We start from the raw sequence: 25,268 nt of genomic DNA on the forward strand, positions 1-25,268 counted from the left end.
TTACCGAGAGTCATCCGAAAACTGTTTTAAAGGCACTGAATGCTACTGGTCTTACAGTAGCAGGCAAAAGAGGGAAACACAGCAACAGACCACATAAAATTGCAATGGAAATTTGGGACATGGTCTGCTCTCTCTGAGACCAATTTCCTTCCAAACCATTACATTATCATTCCATGTACGCTTTCACGGCCGGCGTCTTTATCAGTAAACTCTTCCGGGCTAAGTTGCCGTGGCCGATCTGTAGAACTTCTTCTCCCTGACGTTTCGTTCTCAACTACGGAGAACATCTTTCGAGGTGAGTCGACAACTGGCTGCTAAGAGCTGGGGCCGCCGCTTATACAGAGATCATAGGGGGCGCCACCACACGTCACGTGGCATCGATGTGCAGCTATCTCTGGCTATCGTCTGTTCTCTCGATTGCAGGCAATCGATTGTCACGTGATTGATGCAACGTCGACCACCATATCTTATCCAGTTTTAATCCTTCTTCTTTACGATTAAAATTGTATTGATGTTTGTGGATTTCAATTGCCTCTCTATATATACGTGTATAATAGAGCGACGTCCTCGCTAGCACGCTTGTTTCACCAAATTTTATTTCGTGATCTCCATCCTTATAAACATGTTCCGCTACTGCCGATTTGTCAATATGTCCCAAGCGACAGTTTCTTTTGTGCTCCGTCAACCGTGTATTGATGCTTCTTTTTGTAGTTCCTATGTAAACCCTGCCACAACTACACGGAATTTTATATACCCCTGGGGTGGCTAGGGGGTGACGAGCATCTTTTGTTGATCTTAGGCATTCACTAATTTTCTTAGTAGGTCTAAAAATGGTCTCTACCTGAAACTTGGCTAGTACTTTTCCAATGCGATCCGTGATATTATGGATGAACGGACGAAATACTTTTCCAGCTGATGGTTGTTGCTGTCTCCTATTTTTAGGCATTTTTCTATTTGGGTGAAGTGCTTGGTTAATCTCGTTTTTCGTATAACCATTTTTTGCAAAGGCCATTCGTAAATGATTTAGTTCTTCTTGTAAGTAGCCTGGTTCACAAATATAATTGGCCCTATCCACTAGTGTTTTTATGACCCCCCTCTTTTGCCTAAGGTGGTGGTTTGAGTTCTTATGGAGGTAGCGATCAGTATGTGTACCTTTCCTGTAGATCTTATGGCCTAAGGTCCCATCTGCCCGTTTGATAACTGATACATCCTACAAGTTAAGTTGTCCATTCTTCTCCTTCTCCATAGTAAATTTAATCTTTGGGTTGATGCTATTTAAGTGTACCAGAAAATCATTCAAGTCTTCTTCCTCATGATTCCATATTACAAAGGTATCATCCACATACCGATACCACTTCGAGGGGCTTTTTTTGGCCGACTTCAGTGCTTGATGTTCAAAATATTCCATGAATAAATTCGCAATTGCGGGACTTAGGGGGCTTCCCATGGCTACCCCATAGATCTGTTCATAAAATTCACCATTGTACTGAAAATAGTTTGAGGATAGACAGTGTTGGAACAAGGCTACTATATCAGTAGGGAACATTTCGGCTATATGGGAGAGAGCTTCATCAACTGGAACCATCGTGAACAAAGACACTATATCAAAACTGACAAGTATGTCATTAGGACCGACAGTAATTTCCCTCAATTTCTCAATGAAGTGTAGAGAGTTTTTAATATGACTCTCAGTTTTGCCAATGTAAGGTTGTAACAAAGAGGCAAGGTGTCTGGCTAGTTCTTGGGTAGGAGCTCCAATTGCGCTGACTGTTGGTCTCAAAGGAACATCAGGTTTTTGTATCTTTGGTAATCCATATAATCTCGGAGGATAAGCCTCTATTTTACAAAGATACTTTTTAACTCCTATAGGAATGGAAGACTGTTTTATCAGACGATTGGTGGCGTTCAGCACATTCGTTGTGGGATCGTTTTTCAACTTCTTGTATGTGCTGGGTTCCAGGAGATCACTGATCTTCTTGTGATAATCCTCAGTATTCATTAAAACAGTAACATTTCCCTTGTCAGCGGCAACTATAATAACATTCTTGTCTGCATTGATTTCCCGCAATGCCTTCCTTTCCCCTTGAGACAGATTGCTGCTGGGTGGCTTAGCTTTGCGTAATATCCTGGAGGTTTCCATTCTAATTTCATCAGCAGAATATGATGGTAACTGACGAATTCCTGCATCTATATTAGCAATAATGTCCTCCACAGGAATCTTGGATGGAGTTATTGCAAAATTCCCTCCTTTAGACAGAACAGAAAGTTCTTCCTTAGACAATTCTTTTTCCGATAAATTAATAACCGTTTGGGAATTGTTTGGAATCGGTGTTTCCTGTCGACCCTCTTGTAGACGATCAAACTTCTCCTTCTGGCTATTGGAAGACACTTCTGCACTAATCTCCATAGATCTAAATGTTAAACTGTCCACTTTGTTCCAATGACAAAACTGCATAGTATTGCTAATAAGTAAATGAAGATTTAGCAGTTGGCCATCCCATACTGCCAGTCCTCGTCGTGTCTGATGTATCCACTCACGTAGTAATGCCAGTTCCATACGAGAGTAAATACGGTTAGCTTGTGCCGAATGAAACATTCTTCTCACTTTTAAAAACTTGGGAACTAAGCCGGTATCATGACAGCGTAGCAGAAAAGTGAGTGAGCAAAGTTGTTGACCTTTCTTCTTGCGTAGGTTCTCCAGTCGTCGTACCCTAGTTGACATTTCCTCCCCGTAGAGGCGTCGAATCATTCCATGTAGGCTTTCACGGCTGGCGTCTTTATCAGTAAAATCTTCCGGGCTAAGTTGCCGTGGTCGATCTGTAGAACTTCTTCTCCCTGACTTTTCGTTCTCAACTACGGAGAACATCATCCGAGGTGAGTCGACGACTGGTTGCTAGGAGCTGGGGCCGCCGCTTATACAGAGATCATAGGGGGCGCCACCACACGTCACGGGGCGTCGATGTGCAGCTATCTCTGGCTATCGTCTGTTCTCTCGATTGCAGGCAATGGGCAGAAGGAGAAGTTTTATCGTCTACAAGAGGGTCGACAGGAAACACCGATTCCAGACAATTCCCAAACGGTTATTAATTTATCGGAAAAAGAATTGTCTAAGGAAAAACTTTCTGTTCTGTCTGAAGGAGGGAATTTTGCAATAACTCCATCCAAGATTCCTGTGGAGGACATTATTGCTAATATAGAGGCAGGAATTCGTCAGTTACCATCATATTCTGCTGATGAAATTAGAATGGAAACCTCCAGGATATTACGCAAAGCTAAGCCACCCAGCAGCAATCTGTCTCAAGGGGAAAGGAAGGCATTGCGAGAAATCAATGCAGACAAGAATGTTATTATAGTTGCCGCTGACAAGGGAAATGTTCCTGTTTTAATGAATACTGAGGGTTATCACAAGAAGATCAGTGATCTCCTGGAACCCAGCACATACAAGAAGTTGAAAAAGGATCCCACAACGAATGTGCTGAACGCCACCAATCGTCTGATAAAACAGTCTTCCATTTCTATAGAAGTTAAAAAGTATCTTTGTAAAACGGAGGCTTATCCTCCGAGATTATATGGATTACCAAAGATACAAAAACCTGATGTTCCTTTGAGACCAATAGTCAGCGCAATTGGAGCTCCTACCCAAGAACTAGCCAGACACCTTGCCTCTTTGTTACAACCTTACATTGGCAAAACTGAGAGTCATATTAAAAACTCTCTACACTTCATTGAGAAATTAAGGGAAATTGCTGTCGGTCCTAATGACGTACTTGTCAGTTTTGATATAGTGTCTTTGTTCACGATGGTTCCAGTTGATGAAGCTCTCTCCCATATAGCCGAAATGTTCCCTACTGATATAGTAGCCTTGTTCCAACACTGTCTATCCTCATCCTATTTTCAGTACAATGGTGAATTTTGTGAACAGATCGATGGGGTAGCCATAGGAAGCCCCCTAAGTCCCGCAATTGCGAATTTATTCATGGAATATTTTGAACATGAAGCACTGAAGTCGGCCAAAAAAAGCCCCTCGAAGTGGTATCGGTATGTGGATGATACCTTTGTAATATGGAATCATGAGGAAGAAGACTTGAATGATTTTCTGGTACACTTAAATAGCATCAACCCAAAGATTAAATTTACTATGGAGAAGGAGAAGAATGGACAACTTAACTTGTTGGATGTATCAGTTATCAAACGGGCGGATGGGACCTTAAGCCATAAGGTCTACAGGAAAGGTACACATACTGATCGCTACCTCCATAAGAACTCAAACCACCACCCTAGGCAAAAGAGGGGGGTCATAAAAACACTAGTGGATAGGGCCAATTATATTTGTGAACCAGGCTACTTACAAGAAGAACTAAATCATTTACGAATGGCCTTTGCAAAAAATGGTTATACGAAAAACGAGATTAACCAAGCACTTCACCCAAATAGAAAAATGCCTAAAAATAGGAGACAGCCACAACCATCAGCTGGAAAAGTATTTCTTCCGTTCATCCATAATATCACGGATTGCATTGGAAAAGTACTAGCCAAGTTTCAGGTAGAGACCATTTTTAGGCCTACTAAGAAAATTAGTGAATGCCTAAGATCAACAAAAGATGCTCGTCACCCCCTAGCCACCCCAGGGGTATATAAAATTCCGTGTAGTTGTGGCAGGGTTTACATAGGAACTACAAACAGAAGCATCAATACACGGTTGACGGAGCACACAAGAAACTGTCGCTTGGGACATATTGACAAATCGGCAGTAGCGGAACATGTTTATAAGGATGGAGATCACGAAATAAAATTTGGTGAAACAAGCGTGCTAGCGAGGACGTCACACTATTATACACGTATGTATAGAGAGGCAATTGAAATCCACAAACATCAATACAATTTTAATCGTAAAGAAGAAGGATTAAAACTGGATAAGATATGGCGGTCGACGTTGCATCAATCACGTGACAATCGATTGCCTGCAATCGAGAGAACAGACAATAGCCAGAGATAGCTGCACATCAACGCCACGTGACGTGTGGTGGCGCCCCCTATGATCTCTGTATAAGCGGCGGCCCCAGCTCCTAGCAGCCAGTCGTCGACTCACCTCGGAAGATGTTCTCCATAGTTGAGAACGAAACGTCAGGGAGAAGAAGTTCTACAGATCGACCTCGGCAACATTATCGTCAGGGCAAGTCTGAAAGGACATATATTGACAACTCTGACCTTAGTGTTGAAAGGTTATTCATATCATTCAGAGATCATTTTCTCCATGAAATAAGTTCGGTACTCAAGGTGATGTATAAAACTTATTGTAAGTTATTTAGGGAGAATAGTCAGTATTTGTTTCAAAAACCAAGAACTGATACTTTTGATTTCTGCTGTGAGTATAAAGTTATATTGAGTGTGAATGCAGACAGTCTGCATAAAGACACACGTGAAGAGCAGTGACTAAAGGTTGCGGAGTACAATAAACTCAAGGCCAAGTATTTGAAGTCGGCTAAACTTAACAACACAGATACCTCAGTGCTCGAATTTGATTATGCACAGAGCATGCCTCTGCCTAAACTGAGCATTACTATGCAATTCTGTAACAGGCTACTGCAGTTCTATGTAGTTAATGTTCACTGTACAGTGACCAGTCAGGTACATTATATTGGTTCCTCAAAGGTTCAGCAAAAAGAGATTAAAATTTTGTTTCTTCCTTTTTGTATGACTTCATAAGTAGGAAACTCCGGGAACCAAACAATATTAAGACTCTTATGCTTCTATTGGATTTTTGAGGTTGGGTGGGGGGGGCAAAACAAAAACATTAGTGTGCTGCTATTTTGTACTACGCTTTCAGAATCAAACAACCTACCGTACAACACATATTTCCAGTTCAGGGACACTCACACAGTCAATGCGACCATAACTTCGGCGTGTATGGAAAAATGCTAAGAAATGTAGGAAACACTGAGAATGTGTGCCATTATATATCAGAGCTGCAGAAAGAATGCAGCACCCTTTGGAGTGGACATTATTGAGGAGTGTTATCACCATACAACATCACAAAACTCAAAGAAAAAGACACTATTTGGAATACAAAAATATGTCATTTTGTGTTACAGTGGAAATGCTTTTTCTGTCTTGTCTACTTGTGCAGCAACATTCAGTCCTTACCAAAGAAAGAAACGAGGTTGTACATTGGTAGTGCACAAAACAGACGTGGTGATGGCAAAGAAGTCTCATCCTGGGATTATGGATGCAAAGAAGAAAGATATCTTCGCACTACTCAAGTTCCTTTGAGACAACAATGCAGAAATGCTAAAGAATATTGTCGACATTTGTGCATCTGTGGCAGACAATGATTGCTCAGGATGCAAAACAGACATATGATCAATAGTAACCATGCATAGACTGCTGCAGATCTTTGTTGAGGACTGTGTTGTGTCGTATTTATGTCTGTAATTGAATAAATGCATTTCTTTCATTTTGTGGATGATTATATTAATACGTTTTTAAAGAGGATTATTGTGTGTTATGTTCGTTGGTATAATGCCTTTAGGAACACCTTTACGCTGTACTGTTGCTTTGAAAACTAATTGTGTTTGCCGAATAAAAATATATTTTCTTGCTTCACAGTCTGACTATGCTACTTTTAGATTTGATGACTGTTTAATAGTCAAATATGGAAAATGTCATTTTCTTGTTCATGTTATACAGTGATTTATGGAAGAATAACTTAAATGTGGTACTGTATTATCAGCTCAGATCAGTATGTAAGTTGTACGTAGAACAGTGTCGTGTCATTTATTCTGAAACAACAATATGTCATTTCTGTTTGAATGAAATTTTGTGAATGTACATGGGATTGAAATGAATGAAAACATGTGATCAAATATTTGATGTTTGCATCTTGATTTCCATATATTGCCATTAAGTCATTGTTCCAGAAAACACCTCAATTAATGGGAATGCTTCTCAAAGGAAGGAAGATTACCATTGTCATTTAATGATTTCTTTTTCCCATTGTAGTTACCTTGTTCCTTTGACCTAGACTCCTATGCCTTATGACCAATCCATTGACAAACATTGTGGTTGGCAAATCTGTGCTTTAAAATGACCCTTTCTTCTGCAGTGATAACATTCTTTGTTCAACAGAAACATTTCCTGATCATTCCAAGACTCAGTAGCACTGTCTATCTCTTGCAGCTTATTGGTTGCCTGCAGTGCTGCTACTACATCTAGTGGATTTTCCATTCTCAGACTGCAAAAAAATTCTGGAGAAACCCCTTTAGGAACAGATCCAGTGCCCTATCCTCAGCCTCTCTCAATAAAACTGGATCAGTGTCCGGTTTGTTAGTCAACTCGTAAGTTTGGATGTTCAGCTTGCGTATCCTGTCCGATATTGCTTTGGTGGTCTCATTTGGCAGTTGTCTCAAAATTACTTTTCTCAAAAGAAATGAGCACTATTTTGTTTCCTGTACAGTTGCTGTAAGCCATTTGCCAACTCTGTAAATGTGGTTACTTTACTTGAAACCTCATTGTACATGATGTACATCTTAACCTCGCCCAGAAAGTGCAATTTGGCCATCTGCAATGATGTTTGTTCAGACTAGCAGCACAAGCTGGCTGTGGGTAACACATTCTGAATAAAAATAGAGCCATCCTCTGATGTTTTCCCAGAAAAAGGGAAAAATAAGACTAGCGACCATAGGGTCCACAAATGTGGAAGGTACTGCCAGTATTGATTTAACTTGACTGGGACCTGACTGTGAAGGATCTCCCATTAGGTTATGCAACTGCTGTGCCATCTGCTTGTCCTCTTTCTTTAATAATGTAACTTGTTCTGCCAGAGCAGATATTGTGCCTGCTGTAGTAGTTGCTCGCATTTGTGCCATATTTTTGCAGCTTCCTTTTCTATAAAAATAAGCCTTACACACCACACACAATATACACTATAATGAATATAAAAATTTACTTATTACTTTGTCTCATTGACACTTAAAAAAGTTATCTTTTGCATGACCATACTGCCAGTGGAATATATTACAGGAATAAACCTATGAAAAGGCACTCTGTGCCTCGACAAATTTTGCAATGTACTGTTACAAAATACATTGTACTGTAACTCCCCTTAAATTGAGATACTAGGCATTGCAAAAAGTAACCCAGAAATCACTGTCTCTTATTCTGGACATGGATACACCAAAATGAACTTGGGTGAGAAACAAAGCTTTTCAGTGATTCACTCCATGATTATTGTAACTGCTGGTGTGACTCTGTATGAAATACTCATACAGCCTTCTGATGTAGATCAGAAAGACGACCACTTCCTGACACCAATTTTGCAGAAAGCTACTATTGGGAGGGCACTCTCCCACTTCCACAGAAGTATGTTAGTGACCCATCGTATTCAGTAGGCGCAGTGAAAGAAGGTTCAGAATTAGTTTTTTATTTCCATAAAAATGCAGGTAGCATCTTGACTTGTGATTGGGATCGTCTGTCAGTGCCTGCTGAGAAATTGCAACGTAAGTGCCATTCAACTTGCTCACAGCAGCTAACATCTCGCACTTCATTCCAGCCTCTGCTGCACTGGCAGTTTGCCACTTGCAGTGGACCTGGCTGTGGCTGTACCACAATGCTGCAGCAGTGAGTGACAGCAGTGTGTGTATTGAACTTACACACGCCGATTTGTGAGGTGAGGTGCTCTGTCCCGTCCTGCTCACCACCCTTCTTCTCATCTGTCGCACCGTGATGGCGGTTGCTGTGTAGCCATGAATTTCAGTGATATTGACCTGCCATCTAGGTAAGCCCCATTGAGTCCACCTGAATGTCAGGAACACTGGTGTCCTGATCTTGGTGGGACCGAAGACCTCCAGGTCCACCGATCAGCGACGGAAAAAGATAGTGGTGTTGAACTCTGCAATTGGTGATTAAGGCGAGGTAGCCATCTCTCTCAGTAGCAGCTGTTGTTGTCTGTAGTGTGCATGAAATCTACAACAGACTTGTGCCAGATGGGTAGTATTGGAACGCATTCCAGGTGTTATTTGTGTGTAAGGGCACATCTGAGCAAAGAGACATGGGGCAGTGAGGGGGGAGGGGAGGGGAGATTGAGAGTGAGAAGACAGGGAGGGAATGGACAGACAGATAGAAGGGGAAGGCAGAGATGGACAGATGGGAGAAGAAGATGGTCAGAGAGAGGACAAGAGAGATGGTGGAAGAGGATATGAGCATAGAGATGGGGGAGGAGGAGATTGACAGATAGACGTGGGAGGATGAGTTGACGGAGAGGGGGGAGATGGACAGGCAGGTGTGGTAGGGGGAGATGGGCGGAGAGAGGTGGCAGGAGATTGACAGATAGCGTTGGCAGGAGATGGACAGAAAGAGGTGAAGGGGAAGATTAGTGAGAAGGGGAGGAGGGAAAAGTGTCGGAGGCAGGTACAAGATGGAGAGGGGTAGTGGGTAGGTGGATGAGGAAGAAGGGTGAGGAGATGGACAGAGAGAAGGGGCAGGAAAAGATGAACTAATAGGAGATTTGAATAAATAAATATCCAGGCAACGCCGAGTGCTCAGCTAGGTTTTTTTTTATGTAAGTGAACATCTATTATGTGATATTTAATAACTGTTTTATTTAACAGGGCATAACTTTTTTTATGACTCCTGGCATCAACCCGTCTCCATCAGCTCTCGCTGAAATGATTGAATGTGCTGGCGGAACAGTGGAGAAGAGACGGAAGGCCTTGCGAAACTATGCCCTAGAAGCACGACAGGATGGTCGACGTTTTGTTATAATTTCGGTGAAACATGATATGCATCTTCTCCTGCAGTGTTTTCCCTCTGGTTATGGTGAGTGTTTTCTCAGTGCAATGTCAAGTCTCTCTATTATTCTGTATATGGTGTATTTCAAAGAAAAATTAATGTATATGGAACCTTGTAGTCACATATTACAGAATGTTCTTAGTAAAATGAGTGTTGGTGGTAGATACAAGAGCCTTATATTGCTATTCTGGGCAAGGTCCTAGTGAAGATTGCATTTTTCTGACCTTTTATGAAATGTCAGATGTTTGTTTGTGTAATTTGGATAACTGTGATGGGTTCTCATACAGTGTAGTGCTATGTTTTTGTTATTATGGGTGAAAGGAAGGGAGGGTGAACCTGGCACTGACACACAGTCTACTTCTCTCCAGTAGCACCAAGGAGTAAATTCAGTGAAATATCCCCTGCTGGCTAGCAGATCATCAGCAACAGTGTCACATGACCTCACACCATGAGGGACAATGGAGAAGTTTGGAATTTAACCTTGGTCATTGGCACAAAGTATGATGATCAGTAGCTGTAAGCCACCACTTCTCATCCCGTTGAAAGTAGAATACTGATCGTGAAAATTTCTTCCACAATTGCATAGGTGTGCATTAGCAATCCCTACGTTGAAGGAAGGGGTGGGGTCCGTATGGAGTGAAGAATTAGAATTTGCTACTTTGGTGCAATCTCACAACTTTTTTTTTCCCCATAGTACAATGGCTGAAAAATCTTTGATAAAGGTGTGTAAACCCAACCTATTTAACAAACCTTATAATTAATATGATGCAAGAAAGTCCTGGATGGGATGCAAATAAGGAGCCAAGGAAACGACGCAACCTATAATTTAGGTGCTGAGCCTTTGACAGACATATAAACTGCAATCCATTTTCTCTTACAACCATACCCTCAAAAGTAAGGCAGAGTAGTTCAGCTCTATTCTGTTATGATTACATACTATATCTTTTCAGATATAACATCATTTTTAGTAACATTACATAAAACACAAAAATTACAAATATTGAATAAATACACATATTTCCACCTCTTTTCTGGCATGCCTCATTCTTCATCTAATCCTGTTATTTATTGTTTATTTTATTAATTCACAGTTTTAGACTATTAAATTTAAATTCATTACCACACTGTTAACAATCCTTGGCCTTGTAATTTGTGGATTCCTAAACGATGATAAATGATAAATTATGGTATGGTATTCTTTTGAAATTACATGTAGTCACCAGTTGGGGGCCAGCATATAATAGTTTCCACAGTGTTCACAGTTCTCTCTGGTTTTGGGGGAGATAATGTGAGATCCTCTTCCCATTTGTAGCTCTTGTCACATGAGAGAATTTTGGCGGATAGTTGGCCTCCTACTTGCTCTCTTCTCATTAAACATTCAGGGAAGGGAATTAGCCATATCAAGTAGCAACAAACCATTTGCACTACATACTTGAGAGGAAAACAATTTCACAACAAAATTGACCAATTATAAACAGCCTACTTATTGTTCTTATTTAAACTGAATATCAATGGGCTGAACAATTTTGTTGTTGTTGTTGTGGTCTGTAAAGAAAGAGCCTCCATCTCCCAAGACGTCTTTGGCAACTTAATCAGTATTTGCCACTGAGAGTATAGACTCCAAGGCAAATTGTTTACAGAGCCCTAATAGAATGCACATGGAGGCATCAGTGAAAAAATTTATTATTGTAGGTATGTGTGTAAATATTTTTGGTCACAAGATAGATGTGTAAGCAAGCAGTTTAAACAATGTAGGGAACAAAGGGGCTGAGCTGAATAGTCATTGTGGAGTTATGGATCACAGTTCACTTGTAAAGGATATTTTTAGTGAGTATTACAACAAATAAGAGAGTTACTTATTTCAAAAGCTTTTTAGTTAATGGGGAAACTGAGTGAGCAACATGCCATGTTCACACCTTGAAATATTTGCTTCCCTTTTCTGCTTCACTGTAGCTCATGAAAGAAATGTACTCACTTAGTAATTAAAGAATCTTTCATTTAACTGGCCACATTTTCAATGTTGGAAAGTTAAGTGAATTGTATAACTACATTTAGTTAATTAAAGTATTACATATTCTATTTTTAACTTAAAGAACACATATACCATACAATGGAAACTCCTCACAGGAATGTTAACAACGTAGAAAAACGTAGATTTCCACAATAATATATAACATCCAATAATGTATGTAGGAAAAGAGAGATTGCTACAAACTAGACAGAAAACACTTTAAGTTGCAGACTACACATAGTTTTCAGCCACAGCCGTCATCAGCAAAAGAGAAACACACAGTATTCATATGCACAAGCAAGCACACCTCACATGCACATGACTGCCAATTCCGGCAGCTCAGATCAAAATGAATTCTGTAAATGTCTTTTAATTGTGCCTGTCTGCAAAACATGTCTTCTGTATGGTAAGTAGCCTTCTCTCTTTTCCTACATATATTATCATGTTTGACTTAATGATATTAGGTTGTTGCTTAGTTTGTAGCATTTTTTTTTTGCATGTTAGTGTTCTGGTTGGTATGGGTTTATTTATCAATTGTAATTTTTTACTTGTAGTTCACCATTACTGTTTGAATTTACATTTGTCATTTTGTCATTTGGAGATAGTGAGTGGAGCTGCAGATGCTAGAAAATAAAGTGCCAAATGGAGAAATCGGAACATTTATGACATGATTTCAGTAGAGGGTAACATTTGCACTGTGTATGGGGATAATGCCATCGCACAGAGCATGGCAAGAAAATGGTTTTCTCATTTTAAGGAGGATCATTGTGACATTAGTGACTCTCCACATTCAGAAAGATTCGGGGTTTGTTGAAGATTGTTGAAACGCATTAATGCACAATGATCCACATCAGTGTACAAGAGAACTGGAAATGTGATGAACTGTGGTCATACCACCATTGTACAACATTCCCATGCATTAGGGAAGGTTCATACATTGAGTGTATGGGTACCACATGCTCTAAGCCAAAATCATAGAAATGAGTGGGTGGCCATATGTACATCTCTGCTTGCTCGTCATCATTTGGCTCGTGAGGAACACTGACCACTCCTGACTACCAGCAACTTCCTGTGCAAAGACCTGCATGCATCCATTGAAGATAATGTTATGTATCTGGTGGAACAGTGATAGTGTGATGTACTATGAATTGCTTCCCCAGGGTATAACCATCAAGGCTGACATTTATTGTTAACAACTGAGACATCTTATAGACGCAGTCCAAGAACGACCAGGAAGACTGTGAAGTGATGACACTCCACGATAACTCTCGCTCACGTTCTGCTATACTGACAAAAAATACTGTACAGGAGATTGTTTGGGAAGTCATTCTGCATGCACCTTATTCATCTGATCTTGCACCCTCAGATTTTTAACTTTTCCACACTCTATTAAACAACCTTAAAGAAACTTCCTTTCCAAGTGAAAAATAACTTCTGAACATGGCGCAATGAGTTCTTTGCCTCAAAACCGTGTGATTTCTACAGTCTAGAATCAGAAAGTTACCCCACCATTGGCAGACTGTTCTAAATAGTGAGAGAGAATGTATTATTGATGACTAAGGTTTCTGTTTTGTGTATGTGTTGTGTTTATTAAACTTATGGAAAAAGGTAATGAACTTGTGCACCAACCCAATAAATGTTGCAAACAAATCTATATGCTTACTAGAATTGTATGTCTTCCCCTCATACCTTCCCCCTCCTGCCACCCTTATTCCTTACACATATGATATAGTACAGTTGTTAAGGCACTGTCTAACCATACAAATTTAGTTTTCAGACTTGCTGGTTCCTTTGAATAGAACACTCTTTGTTTTCCTACCCATCCTAGCTTGAGCCTACTTTCTTAACAGCGTTATCATAGCGTGTTTGTTAAACTGTAATCTTCATTACTTTCTCTGTTTCTTTGTCTGTCTGTACATGAAACAGTATTACTCTCCTTGTTTGTGTCATATTTGTCTCCTTTCTTTTTGTCACCCTTGGTGAACAACACAAAGATGGAAGCAACCATCACAAGTGTGATAACATGAAAATCCCTGCTCATTATTTCTATTTGCTCTGCAAAATGCACACGTGAACAGAAATGTCAAAGTGATGATTTGAAATTGGGTATAAAATTGTAGACTTTATTTTGCTATTGCACAACTCCTCATCAGTTTTCTTCAGGTACACATACTACTGTAATACTTTTGTTGTCCATGAAATAAACACTTACTTTTAAACTTGCAGGTAAAATGCCGCTCGTGTATAGTACATTAGCAACAATGACTGTGTGTTAGAAAAAATTTTGACTGTAATGCTTTAATGATGTTGAACATATTAGTACTGTGCCCATCCCCTTTATATATATATAATCACTTTCTTGCATATTTCTTTATAAATTTTCACATCGTATTTCCAGCTTTTTATGTTTTTTGGCATTCCTTAGTCTCCCCACGGGGTAGCCGCACGGTCTGAGGTGCATTGCCACAGTTCGCATGGCTCCCCCTGACGCGGGGGTTCGAGTCCTCCCTCGGGCATGGTGTGTGTGTTGTTCTTAGCATAAGGTAGTTTAAGTTAGATTAAGTAGTGTGTAAGCCTAGGGACCGATGACCTCAGCAGTTTGGTCTCATAGGAACTTACCACCATTCCTTAGCTGCATCTGTGCTTATCCTTTAATGCAACAAAATCAAAGATTGTTTGTATACTATTGTACACGTTATGCTTCTTTGTATTTGTAAATCATCATCAGGGGCCTGTAATACATGTTTGTTTTTGTGCGTAATAATTCTGTTATATAATAACAACAGATTTGCTATTACACTACAGTTTTTTGTGCTACAAAAATTTGTTTCTCACCTAACATCAAGAAAATACCAAATAACAATAATGTAGTAACAAATCTGTAATTATTACATAACAAAGTTATTATACAGGGTGATTGCATGATGATGATACAAATTTTCAAGGTTGATGTATCAATTTGAGGATTAGGGACTCTGTTCCGGAAATAAACATGTTGAAAATTACGGGCGAAAATTGTTCTGGTACCTCATGGCGGTGGAATAAGTGCACCAGTACTGTTGTCGATAAGACTGTAGGGCAGGCAACTAGTAGAGGTGTTAGCATGGTCAAAACAAGAAAAACGTCTAGCAAACACGGACTCTACAGTGGATACTAAAAAAGCACACCCCCTTCTGCAGCAAGCTCTTTGCTTTCCATATTATTGGAGTAGATAGAATGTACCAAAACAAGAAAAAAGTCCATTAAATATGGGCTCTAAAATGCACACCTTAGCTGTGTATGCTTGTTCATCTTTGCTTCAGTGAAACACATATCTTTACTGACCAAGTGCTCATAGCTCTCGATGCATGCACTTCAGGACCCATATTTACTGGACTTTTTTTTATTGTTTTTATCCATACTGCCCCCCCGACCCTCCCCACAAAAAAAAAAAAAAAGAGCTAGCTGTAGAAAAGATGTGTTTCACAGTATCGGAGTTGAACAAGTGGCCATAGCTCTTAAGATATGCATTTAGAGCCCCTGTTTACTAGACACTTTTTTTCTTGCATTGGTCCATACTGCTGCCTCCGAAAGTTGCTCAGCCTGCAGTCTGTACATGTATTCCACTGTTGGAGGTATGAGAACCATTTTCACTTATAACTTTTGACTTGGTTGTTTTCAGACCAGTGTCCCTTACCTTATATGGATAGAGTACCCTTATCCATCACCTCTGAAAGTTTGTAATATCATTGTGGAATCACACTAAATACTAAAATAAACATGTTGCAGGCCAACGAAGGTGGTTCAAAAAAAAAAAAAAAAAAGAGAGAGAGAGAGAGGCGTATATGCACAATGCAACCAGCTTTTCGTTTAGTTGCATTAGACAAACCACATGTCCAAAATTCTACAATGATTTGCTATTTATTGCTTCTTTTCATTTGGTTCCAGAAGTGTACAATTCTGAGTGTGTTATGGGATCTATCATGAGGCAAGAGTTGATGTTCAGCTAAATGGAAACACACACATCATCTGCCAATGTACTGAGAAAGTGACCTTATGAAGCAGAAAAAAACACCAATCAAAATATTTTATGTACTTCAGAGGCAAATCACAGGCTTTAACAGGCATCATAAACCAGAGAGTAGGCACTTTTTTATATTGTACATGTTTTACTGTTTGCATAGCTTTAATGTTGAATATTTTAAAGTTTATGTTGTAGCCTGTAAAGGGGTTATGTAACTGTTGAAAAATAATGTATTTTAGTATAGACGCAGAGCTGTAGAGGGTAAGAATTATTGCTGTGTTTTAAATAGCATCTCCTCTAAGGGATGTAGTCTGATGCAGTACCCATGCTAGTGTGTATAACTTTGCAAAACTGTGATCTCAGTTTGAATTGAATTTCAATGAAAGATTGCAGTTTAACAGCAAAAGGGTGTGTATATTTTTGATTTGCAGAAATTACCTCCAATTTACCAAAGAATAATTTAAAACATCCCATAGGTTGTGCTTATTTAAGTAATGAAGAATTTAAGTAGTGAAGATTAATAATATATAGGACTCCAAGGGTCTCTTTCAATAATAGTCAGTTGCTTATTTGCGTAGATTGGAGACGAAAAGTCATTAACAAAACACTGTGCAATGTTCATGTATAAAGCTAAAGGATGATTCAGTTTCAAAATGTGTGCAACACTTTTGATGAGGAAAAGTCATTAAATGAGATGCTCTACAATGAAATACTTTTTATTCTCATAGGAGTTTACATTTCCAATCATCAAATGTCCATAATGCTTTCTGGAGGGACATTTTCTGTACTCGCTTTCAATTGTATCCTTTTTTCAACTACAATGTGGTATGCCTTGTTATTGGACAGAAGACAGTCTAACAGTTTCAAAATTTTCTGCATTATTGTTTTTTCTTATGAGTCGCTCTTTTCAATATGTGTTTTAAGACTGTTTTGTCTATATATGACATGTATTTTAGTTTGAAGACTGATTTTCTTTTGAAACATAAAACATTTTGTCAGCCACTTTGCAAAATGTTAGTACATTTCTAGTGTTGTTATTTACCTTATAACATTGTTGCTATTAAAAGTCTTGAATTTAAATTATCATGACAAAAATATTCTTATTTTAATATGACATAAATCATTTTTAAAATGTGACAAGAAGAGAGTCATTTTGTAAATGTTTGTGAATGCAATGAAAGTGACTGATAAACTTGTGCAAAAACAAAGCTTTCAAGAAATCAGATTCCTGTGTCAAAAGTATCTGTAACTCAGGTGTGACCACACAGCAGAGCAAACTTATCAAAGGGAAGAAGTTGTAAATCCCTTGTTAATTAAATTACCAGAGGTGGTTTTTAAATTGCTTTATTTATTCTTATACTGTGAAATAGGGAAATGGGACCAGTCTTAACTGTTTCATACTAACCACTACAGCAAGGGAAATGACAGCACTGTATTTTACATGAAATTAAATATTAACTCTTTTCTTAATAAATTCATAAATACAAAGTGGGCAAGCATAGCACAATCAAGCTTTAATTGCTACTGTGAGGTAAATTAGCTGACTAATAATGTTTGCAACTCTAACCTCCCAAATTGGTGTACTTAGCAATTTGTCAAGCTAGAGCTATAGATGTTTGCGTACTAAAATGTGACACAGTTGCTGTCTAGCCATCAACCATTCACCTTTTCTTTGCTAATACAAATGTACTATTTTGTACTTTTTTCATGAGCTGTGCTATTCAAACTGTACTCTTATGTAAATTTATGGTACCTGGTCTTCATACACATTTAACAGAAAAAACAGTGATGTGATGAAAAATTATTTAAAAGTGGAGATGGTTATCTCATACAAACTTTTTGAAAGTGATATCTATAGCACAAAAATGTAATCTCATGAACTTAATTCAGTGTGTTGTTGTGATAAGCAAGAATTGAAGACAGGAGTTACTTCTAGACATCTGTGTTAACTTATGAGAAGTGATCATTCCATGTACTTGAAAGAAGGATTTTCTAAGTAAAGGAAATTTGGTCCTATGGATTTTTGAATGCTGTAAAACTCGTGTGCCAGTCTGTAATGTTACTGTCCTTAATTTATTTGAAATATCTCTTTTGTACAATTGTTTGTTGTTTCTGGTGGCAGTTTAATAAAAATGTAAAGTGATCTTTTTTTACAATTATTGCAGCGAAGTTGCAATAAACTTGTGAGGTTTCACTCCTGCATATGGTGACGATGTGCAACAGGAAATGCATGGCCAGTTGTAATGTGTTGACTTACAACCAGTTGCAAGGAAAAAGAAAGAGAAACTTGCAATTTTTATGTGGCAATGAAAAATTCTCAGGGGAATACAAGTAATAGAAGAGTAAAGATAACAAATGACGCTAAAGTAGAGACATCGAGTTGTCAAAACAAAATAGATGTTTGCTGACCTACAGACAAATACTGCTTCAGAGCTAACAAAATACACAGACACTTGTACGGCTACATTATCACAACCAACTATGTTGTGCAAACACTGCAGCCCTGCTGGCGCAAGATGTTTGTCAGTTGGAGTGGGTTAAGAGGGAAAGGGTTTCAGGAGCTAGGAATGTGGCACAGATGAGCTCATTCTGCCACAGGCAGGAGGGGGGGGGGGGGGGTAGCGTAACCTACAGGACTGAGGAAGAGGGAGACTGTGTAGGGGAGAACATGACTGTAGGATGAGTGGAATGGGGATAGAAGTAAGGGTGGAAGTGAGTGTGGGCCAGAGGCTAGCAAACTGGGGGCAGGGGCTTTACAGGACTGAAGGATGTGTTGCAAGCTTATTTAAAATTAGTTATTAATACTTAAATTTGAAACCAATTGTAATGTGTTGACTTGCAGTTGGCCTCAGAAGAATATTGCAATTTACATTCTAAAAATTTGGCAGTTGTGGTCCTTCCATTTTTAGTAGTAGTGTGAACATAATTTGAGTTGATTGAAGAGCTACAACTATGTGCCACAGTGCTAGCCAAACTTGTAACACCACCAAACTATTTCCCAGCAGACTGGAGAATGAAGTTTCTCATCACCAATAATATACTCTGTATTTTCTTCATATTGTTTAGCAACCAGCAGATATATTGAAACTCCACTAAGATACAGCTGTCAAAAAACATAAACTCTTTCACTGATATATTTTGTGCCTTCTTCCTTTCATTAGCTGCTTCAGTTTTCAGAACCAGTGATGATAATTTTTTCTCCTCTTAACAATTTTTGACTGTTTGGAAAACGGGAGGATGGGGGTAATAATGGACACATTCAGTAAAGATAGTCTATTGTTTATCATACAATAGTAGTGCACACAGAGTCATCCACAAAAAGTATAAATAAATGAATTTAGACAAGTGTCATGTCTCCAACACTACCCCTGTGAAATACCTGTTTATCGGAGTTCCAGTCCATGCAAGTCTGTCGCAACTGTGTAGCCCTACTTCAGCAGATTGTCACTATGAATTGAACCCTTGTGCCAAACTATAGATGCCTTGGCTTTCAGACAATGATCATGTGACCAAAAAATTCATCCTTACTGGCAGCAGTCACATGGATTTCAAATTATTATTACTTTTCTAGACATGTTGTAAAAATGCACTGCTCTTATAATTTTCCTAAACTTTTTTTTTAGTCTGAAATATGCCCAGTTAAAAAGTTGAGAAATATTCTCACGGCTAGTTGAATTAAAAAAAGCTACTCTGAATAATAGATAAAATCCACCCCTGTCACCACAGTGAATGGAACAGTTTAGCCTGTTAAGTTTCTCTGTTCATACAAAACTGCTGTTAGTAGACTCAACAGCTGTGCACATTTTGTTAATTACATGGATTACCATCAACTTTTGTGAAATTTAACAGCAGATATGTGGACCACAATGCTGTTAAACACTCACCAAATCATTGCCAAGGCTGCCATACTGTTCAGAAACACTTCTCCATGGGATGCCGAAGCAACTGACCAACAAGTGTATGTAACAACCACAGACATTGGTGTGGATGCAGGGACACTGCCACTAGATGCTGCATGCATGAGCAAACAAGGTTATCTAAACTGTTGAGTTGCAGTATAAGTTGGTACATGCTGATGAGAACATGTAAATACACTACTGGCCATTAAAATTGCTACACCACGACGATGACACGCAAAATTTAACCTACAGGAAGAAGATGCTGTGATATGCAAATGATTAGCTTTTCAGAGCATTCACACAATGTTGGCGCCGTTGGCGACACCTACAACGTGCTGACATGAGGAAAGTTTCCAACTGATTTCTCATACACAAACAGCAGCTGACCGTCGTTGCCTGGTAAAACGTTGTTGTGATGGCTCATGTAAGGAGGAGAAATGCGTACCATCACGTTTCTGACTTTGAAGAAGGTCTGATTGTACCCTGTCACGATTGTGGTTTATCGTATTGCGACATTGCTGCTCACGTTGGTCGAGATCCAATAACTGTTAGCAGAATATGGAATCAGTGGGTTCAGGAGGGTAATATGGAATGCCATGTTGGATCCCAACAGCCTCGTATTACCAGCAGTCGAGATGACAGGCATCTTATCCGCGTGGCTGTAACGGATCGTGCAGCCACGTCTCGATCCCTGAGTCAACAGATGGGGATGTTTGCAAGACAACAACCATCTGCACAAACAGTGGCTCCTTCTTCAGGCAGAAGAGTTGAAGGGGAAGGAAAAGGACTGGAGAGGTCTAGGAAGAGGGTAGATTTTGGGAAAGTAACCCAGAACTGCGGGTCAGGGGAAACTTATTGTACAGGATGAGAAGGAAAGACTCATCCCTTTCCTTCTCATCCCGTACGGTAAGTCTTCCCTGACCCGTGGTTCTGGGTGACTTTCCCAAAATCTACCCCTCTTCCTAGACCTCTCCAATCCTCTTCACCCCTCTTCCTTCCCCCATCAACCCTTCTGCCTGAAGAAGGAGCCACTGGCTCTGAAAGCTTGCCAGTTACAACCTTCTTTTATGTGTGTTCTGCTGCTGCTGTTTATTTTGATTTGGGCACTTGTGGGATGGTTTTAAGGTTTAGATTTTTTTCTGGGCATAGGATCTAATTTTAAAGTATTGCCTGGTATTCTCCAATTAGGTAGTCTGGTCTGTGAATTCAATCTGACATTTTTATTTTGGTTTCCATTGCCCCACTTTGTGGTAACAGAAGAGGGTATGGGTTGACTCAAAACTGTATATGTTCATGTACTCTTAACTGACAAGTTCATTCCTATGTTTAGTTTAGTTTTGAAGAAAAGACTACAAATAACACTATAATATCTCTCGAAGTTGTTGATTCATCGCTTTAAGTTGTTGATTCATCACTTTTGATAGGTCACATATATAATTTAATCAGTGAAGTCCAATATTTCACAAATTCAGATTTCAGTATTTTTGCTTTCTCCATCTGTAGACGTATGTATCTGTGTTGAGAACGTCATGAGTTTCTGCCTTTAAAGCCAAGAAAGTCACTGCCAATCTCTAAAGCCAAGAAAATCATTGCCAAAATATTTAGTTTGTACGAAAATTTCATGAGTCCAGGACTCATGACTTTTCATACTACATCTTCTCATTAGTTTTATTTAATATTTTTTAAATCACTGGACGTAACCTACCGTTTATATCCCTGTATTAATAACAGTCAGACTTTATCAGTTCCGACTCATGATCTATTGCTGGCACCATGTTGTAAGGCAAATCCTGTGTGGTTGTTGTCTAATCGTTCATTAGTAGTGGCAATTTAATCAGAAAAGAGAGCATGGACTCATATGAAGAAGGTATCAGCCGTAACAAGAGGAAAGGCATACAGCATTATGATAAATACAAACACATCTTAATAAAGAAGGCTAGATTATGAGGAGAAGTGTAAATTAACTACAAAGGACAAAACATTCCTTCAACTGCGACATGGAAAAATTCCATGTAAGTATGAATTTAAGAACTAAGTTTGAATACATGTTTTGTATATGTATAGTAAAACTTAAAGCCAAAGTTTCCCTTGTTCATTCTAAACATTGCTTTCTTCTATTGCAGTTGTAAGCTTCGGTGTTTTGATGTCATTGATGAGATTGACAGGGTCCAGATCCTGGAAATGTTCAAGGAATTCGGGAGCAAGGATGCGCAAGATGGAAGTTATGGAAATTATCTGCAGACACCCAAGGAAGGATAATCCAAAAAGCAGGGAGAAGAACTTCAAATAAATGTTCAAGTTCAGGGAAAGAGACTACTGCTATTTAAAAATGTATTTATTAGTATTCATAGCCTGAAGAGTGACAGGAGGATTCAAAGATTAGGAGACTTGCTGGTTTTAGGAAAATCTCCTGTAGATAACAGGGGTAAGAGCATGGGAAGCAGAGTCAGGACTATAAAAGGTGATGTTACTGATAAAATAAAGGAACACATTGAATCATTCGAGGTAAAAGTGACTTACTATACAAACAGAGATATTAAGTATTTGAAGGTTGGTTTGAATGTAAAGATCACGCATTCGCTATTTCTAGAGACATTCCCCAATTTGGCTGTAAAATATGGATTTTTCCTCGAAAATTGTAGTTAGAGGTCTGGCAGACCTCAAAAAGATGTTTGTGGTTACTGTGAGGAACTGAAAATTCAACTAAAAAACACTTACCTTTGTGATTCAGCTAAAGGAGTGATTGTTGCTGGGCAAATGGTTCGTATTCAAAGGACCAAAAAGTTTTATAAAAAGATAAAAGCTGTACAGGAAAAGTGCAAGCAAAACGACGATGTCGAAGGCATATGTGTGGATTTTATGCAGAACGCACCACTTCCCTGCATTGAATATATTGAACTTATCCTACTTTCTGGCAATAAAAAGAACTCATTCATCAGCTATCTTGAGGATAACAACATTGTTAAGAACTATGAGGACTGGTGGCCAGATCTTTTTAAACACAATTCGTAGAGTTTAGAAACAGTGGGAAAAGACAGTTCAATGAAAGTCGACTTAAGTGTATATCAGACTCTCAACAACATTAACACATGGAGAGAAATGTCCTATAAACAAAGTTAAGATAAACGATATAAAAAAAAAAAATAGGAACAATACATCCCAGAGGAGTACAAAAACTTTTATATTGATTTATCCACTTGGCCTACAACAGTTGAAGATGAAAAATATATGAAACCTACAGAAAGTGCTGCAACAATGCTTATCTGTAATGATGATCATGTTATTTGTAATTTGTGTTTATTAATAAATTTTCTCAAAATTCTATAGTTTTACTATTATTTATTTTAATTTGGTTCAAAAAGGTCATGAGTCCAAGATATAAAAAAATTAATTTGAAGAAAATGAAAATAATAATTGATGATTTGAAGATATAAATTTAATGGTTTCCAGGTACACCAGAGTATAAAAATCCAAGTACTTCATATCTTCTACCATTGAAGCATAAAACAGTTTTCTATTAATATCTCAAAATCATGTTTTATGGACTTAGGACCTTTTCATAATAACCGATTCAATTAATCTTTTTGTGGATATTGCAGGGGACATTCACTACTGTAGGTTTCATTGTGCCAGTTAGTGTAATTTTGTCTTGTATAAGTCACATCTGTATCTTCATCTGCCATTCATTAATGCCATACTGCTGCTCTTCAATGGGGTTTGCTATCTATCCCAAGTATGAAACAATGGAAACTCCAGATTGGAATATGAGCAATATTAGGAGAAGATAGATTGCTAGTCATAGTAAAGATGACACGTTGATTTGCAGACGGGCACAGTGAAAAGACTGTTACACATTTAGCTTTCAGCTAAAGCCTTCTTCAGAAAAAAGACACATACAACGCATTCATGCAAGCAAGCACACCTCATGCACACATGACCAGCTTGGAATGCTTTTCTGAAGTAGGCTTTGGCCAAAAGCTAAATGTGTAACAGTCTTTTTAATGTATTTGTACGCAAGTCAGTGTGCCTTCTTGCAGTGAACTGCAGTCTGTCCTTTTTCTAATATTGTTCTCATCCCAGGAATGACTATTACAATAATTTCCATTCTTTGTGTGGCAAGATTTAACACTGCAGTAATTAACAAGTTCAGCATGATAAGTATATAGACATTAGTTGAATTAATCAGTTCAGCACTGTAGCTCTTGATGTAGGATATCTAAACAGAGTCATCAACCTGAACAGTTCCTATCACTGGAATTATAAATAGAAAACATCAAGATTATAGTATGAAGGCTTTCACGACCGGATGACATATCTTCTGGTAAACCTTGCGGGATGTAAGGTCGTGGTCCATGAAACTCTTCAGCTCCTAACGTTTCGTCCAGTGCTTCGCTGGACATCTTCAGAGGGGTCGGCAAGACTCACCAGAGGAGAAACACCCCTCTGAAGATGTCCAGCGAAGCACTGGACGAAACGTTAGGAGCTGAAGAGTTTCATGGACCACGACCTTACATCCCGCAAGGTTTACCAGAAGAAACATCAAGATTGTTTCTAAAAAATTACACACAAAATATCAGAAAGCTAAAAAAATAGTTGTAACATTGCTGAACCATTGAATCAGTTTATAAATGTTTAGCTTTACTAAATCATATGCTTTCTTGTAATCATAAAATGGTATTTCAAATATGTGTCACCAAGAATTCACTGCACAGTAATTGAAAATGAGGTTTTCAGTTGCATACAAACATTCATTGTATCATATACTTCCACCATGCTAATAGGACACTGGACTTCCTTACCCACAGTCCTGGGGACAGCATTTTTAGTTACATAAGGTATTGCACTTCACCTTACTGGGTGTACCATGTCAGGGTGGCAACTTATCTAGAAATTATCAGGGGAATTGAATGTATACAAAGCCAGGCAATTACGAACAACTCTGGAAATTCTGAGAGACTCTGGGGAGCTGAGTAGTTCATGTACCGAGTAATTTTGTTAAAAATCACTCGGAAGTTATGCTTGTTCATTCCTCAGGAAGGAGATGGCAGGTTGGGTGGAGGAGGTCAAAAAGAAAGGTCATATCACTCAGAGTGAGGAGAACTCATCTGTTTTGCAACAACTGATTAGCTGGTGTATAATATGTATGTCACTGTCATTCCTCTTTTATTTTCCCCAACTTATCCTCCTGTCCTCTCTTAGAAATGAACTGTTCTGAAAGCTAGGATAGTGTATTTACTTTTACACGCATCTGTTGATAATACTGAAATTTTGCCTCACAAAAGTAAGTACTAGCCAGCAATCCTGCTTTATAATTTCATGATTTTTCTACTCAGTTTCAGATATAATTTTATTTCCGGTGAGAACATTTACAACAAAAGTATTTGGGCTGTCACAGAGAAAAATAAAAACTGAAATAAAAATATAATTCATTTAATATTGTTACAAGCACAACATGATCAACTTCAATAGTTACTTCTGCAATTCATATCAGATCTGTAGTTATATCTGCATGCTGCCGAGGATGATGGGTGAAGTGAAATGAATGTACGGCATTATTGGCTGGGAGACC

General features: G+C 38.7%; 1 protein-coding gene and 1 long non-coding RNA gene across 2 annotated transcripts in view; both read left to right on the plus strand.

The window, feature by feature from the left end:
• LOC124545610 (PAX-interacting protein 1) overlaps nt 1-17,820 on the plus strand; it is a 179,897-nt gene extending 162,077 nt beyond the window's left edge. Inside the window, exons 23-24 of the mRNA XM_047124558.1 lie at nt 9,606-9,813; nt 15,725-17,820. Coding sequence (XP_046980514.1) covers nt 9,606-9,813; nt 15,725-15,786 — 270 coding nt within the window. The 3' untranslated portion in view covers nt 15,787-17,820. The remainder of the gene's footprint in view (nt 1-9,605; nt 9,814-15,724) is intronic.
• A 2,859-nt stretch (nt 17,821-20,679) lies between these two features.
• LOC124545323 lies at nt 20,680-22,904 on the plus strand. The gene is made up of 2 exons (XR_006967601.1): nt 20,680-21,711; nt 21,823-22,904. It is a non-coding gene; the product is annotated as an uncharacterized LOC124545323 (long non-coding RNA).
• Nucleotides 22,905-25,268: the final 2,364 nt, after the last annotated feature.

The sequence above is a fragment of the Schistocerca americana genome, chromosome 8 (genome assembly GCF_021461395.2).
Source record: "Schistocerca americana isolate TAMUIC-IGC-003095 chromosome 8, iqSchAmer2.1, whole genome shotgun sequence".
Taxonomy (NCBI): domain Eukaryota; kingdom Metazoa; phylum Arthropoda; class Insecta; order Orthoptera; family Acrididae; genus Schistocerca; species Schistocerca americana.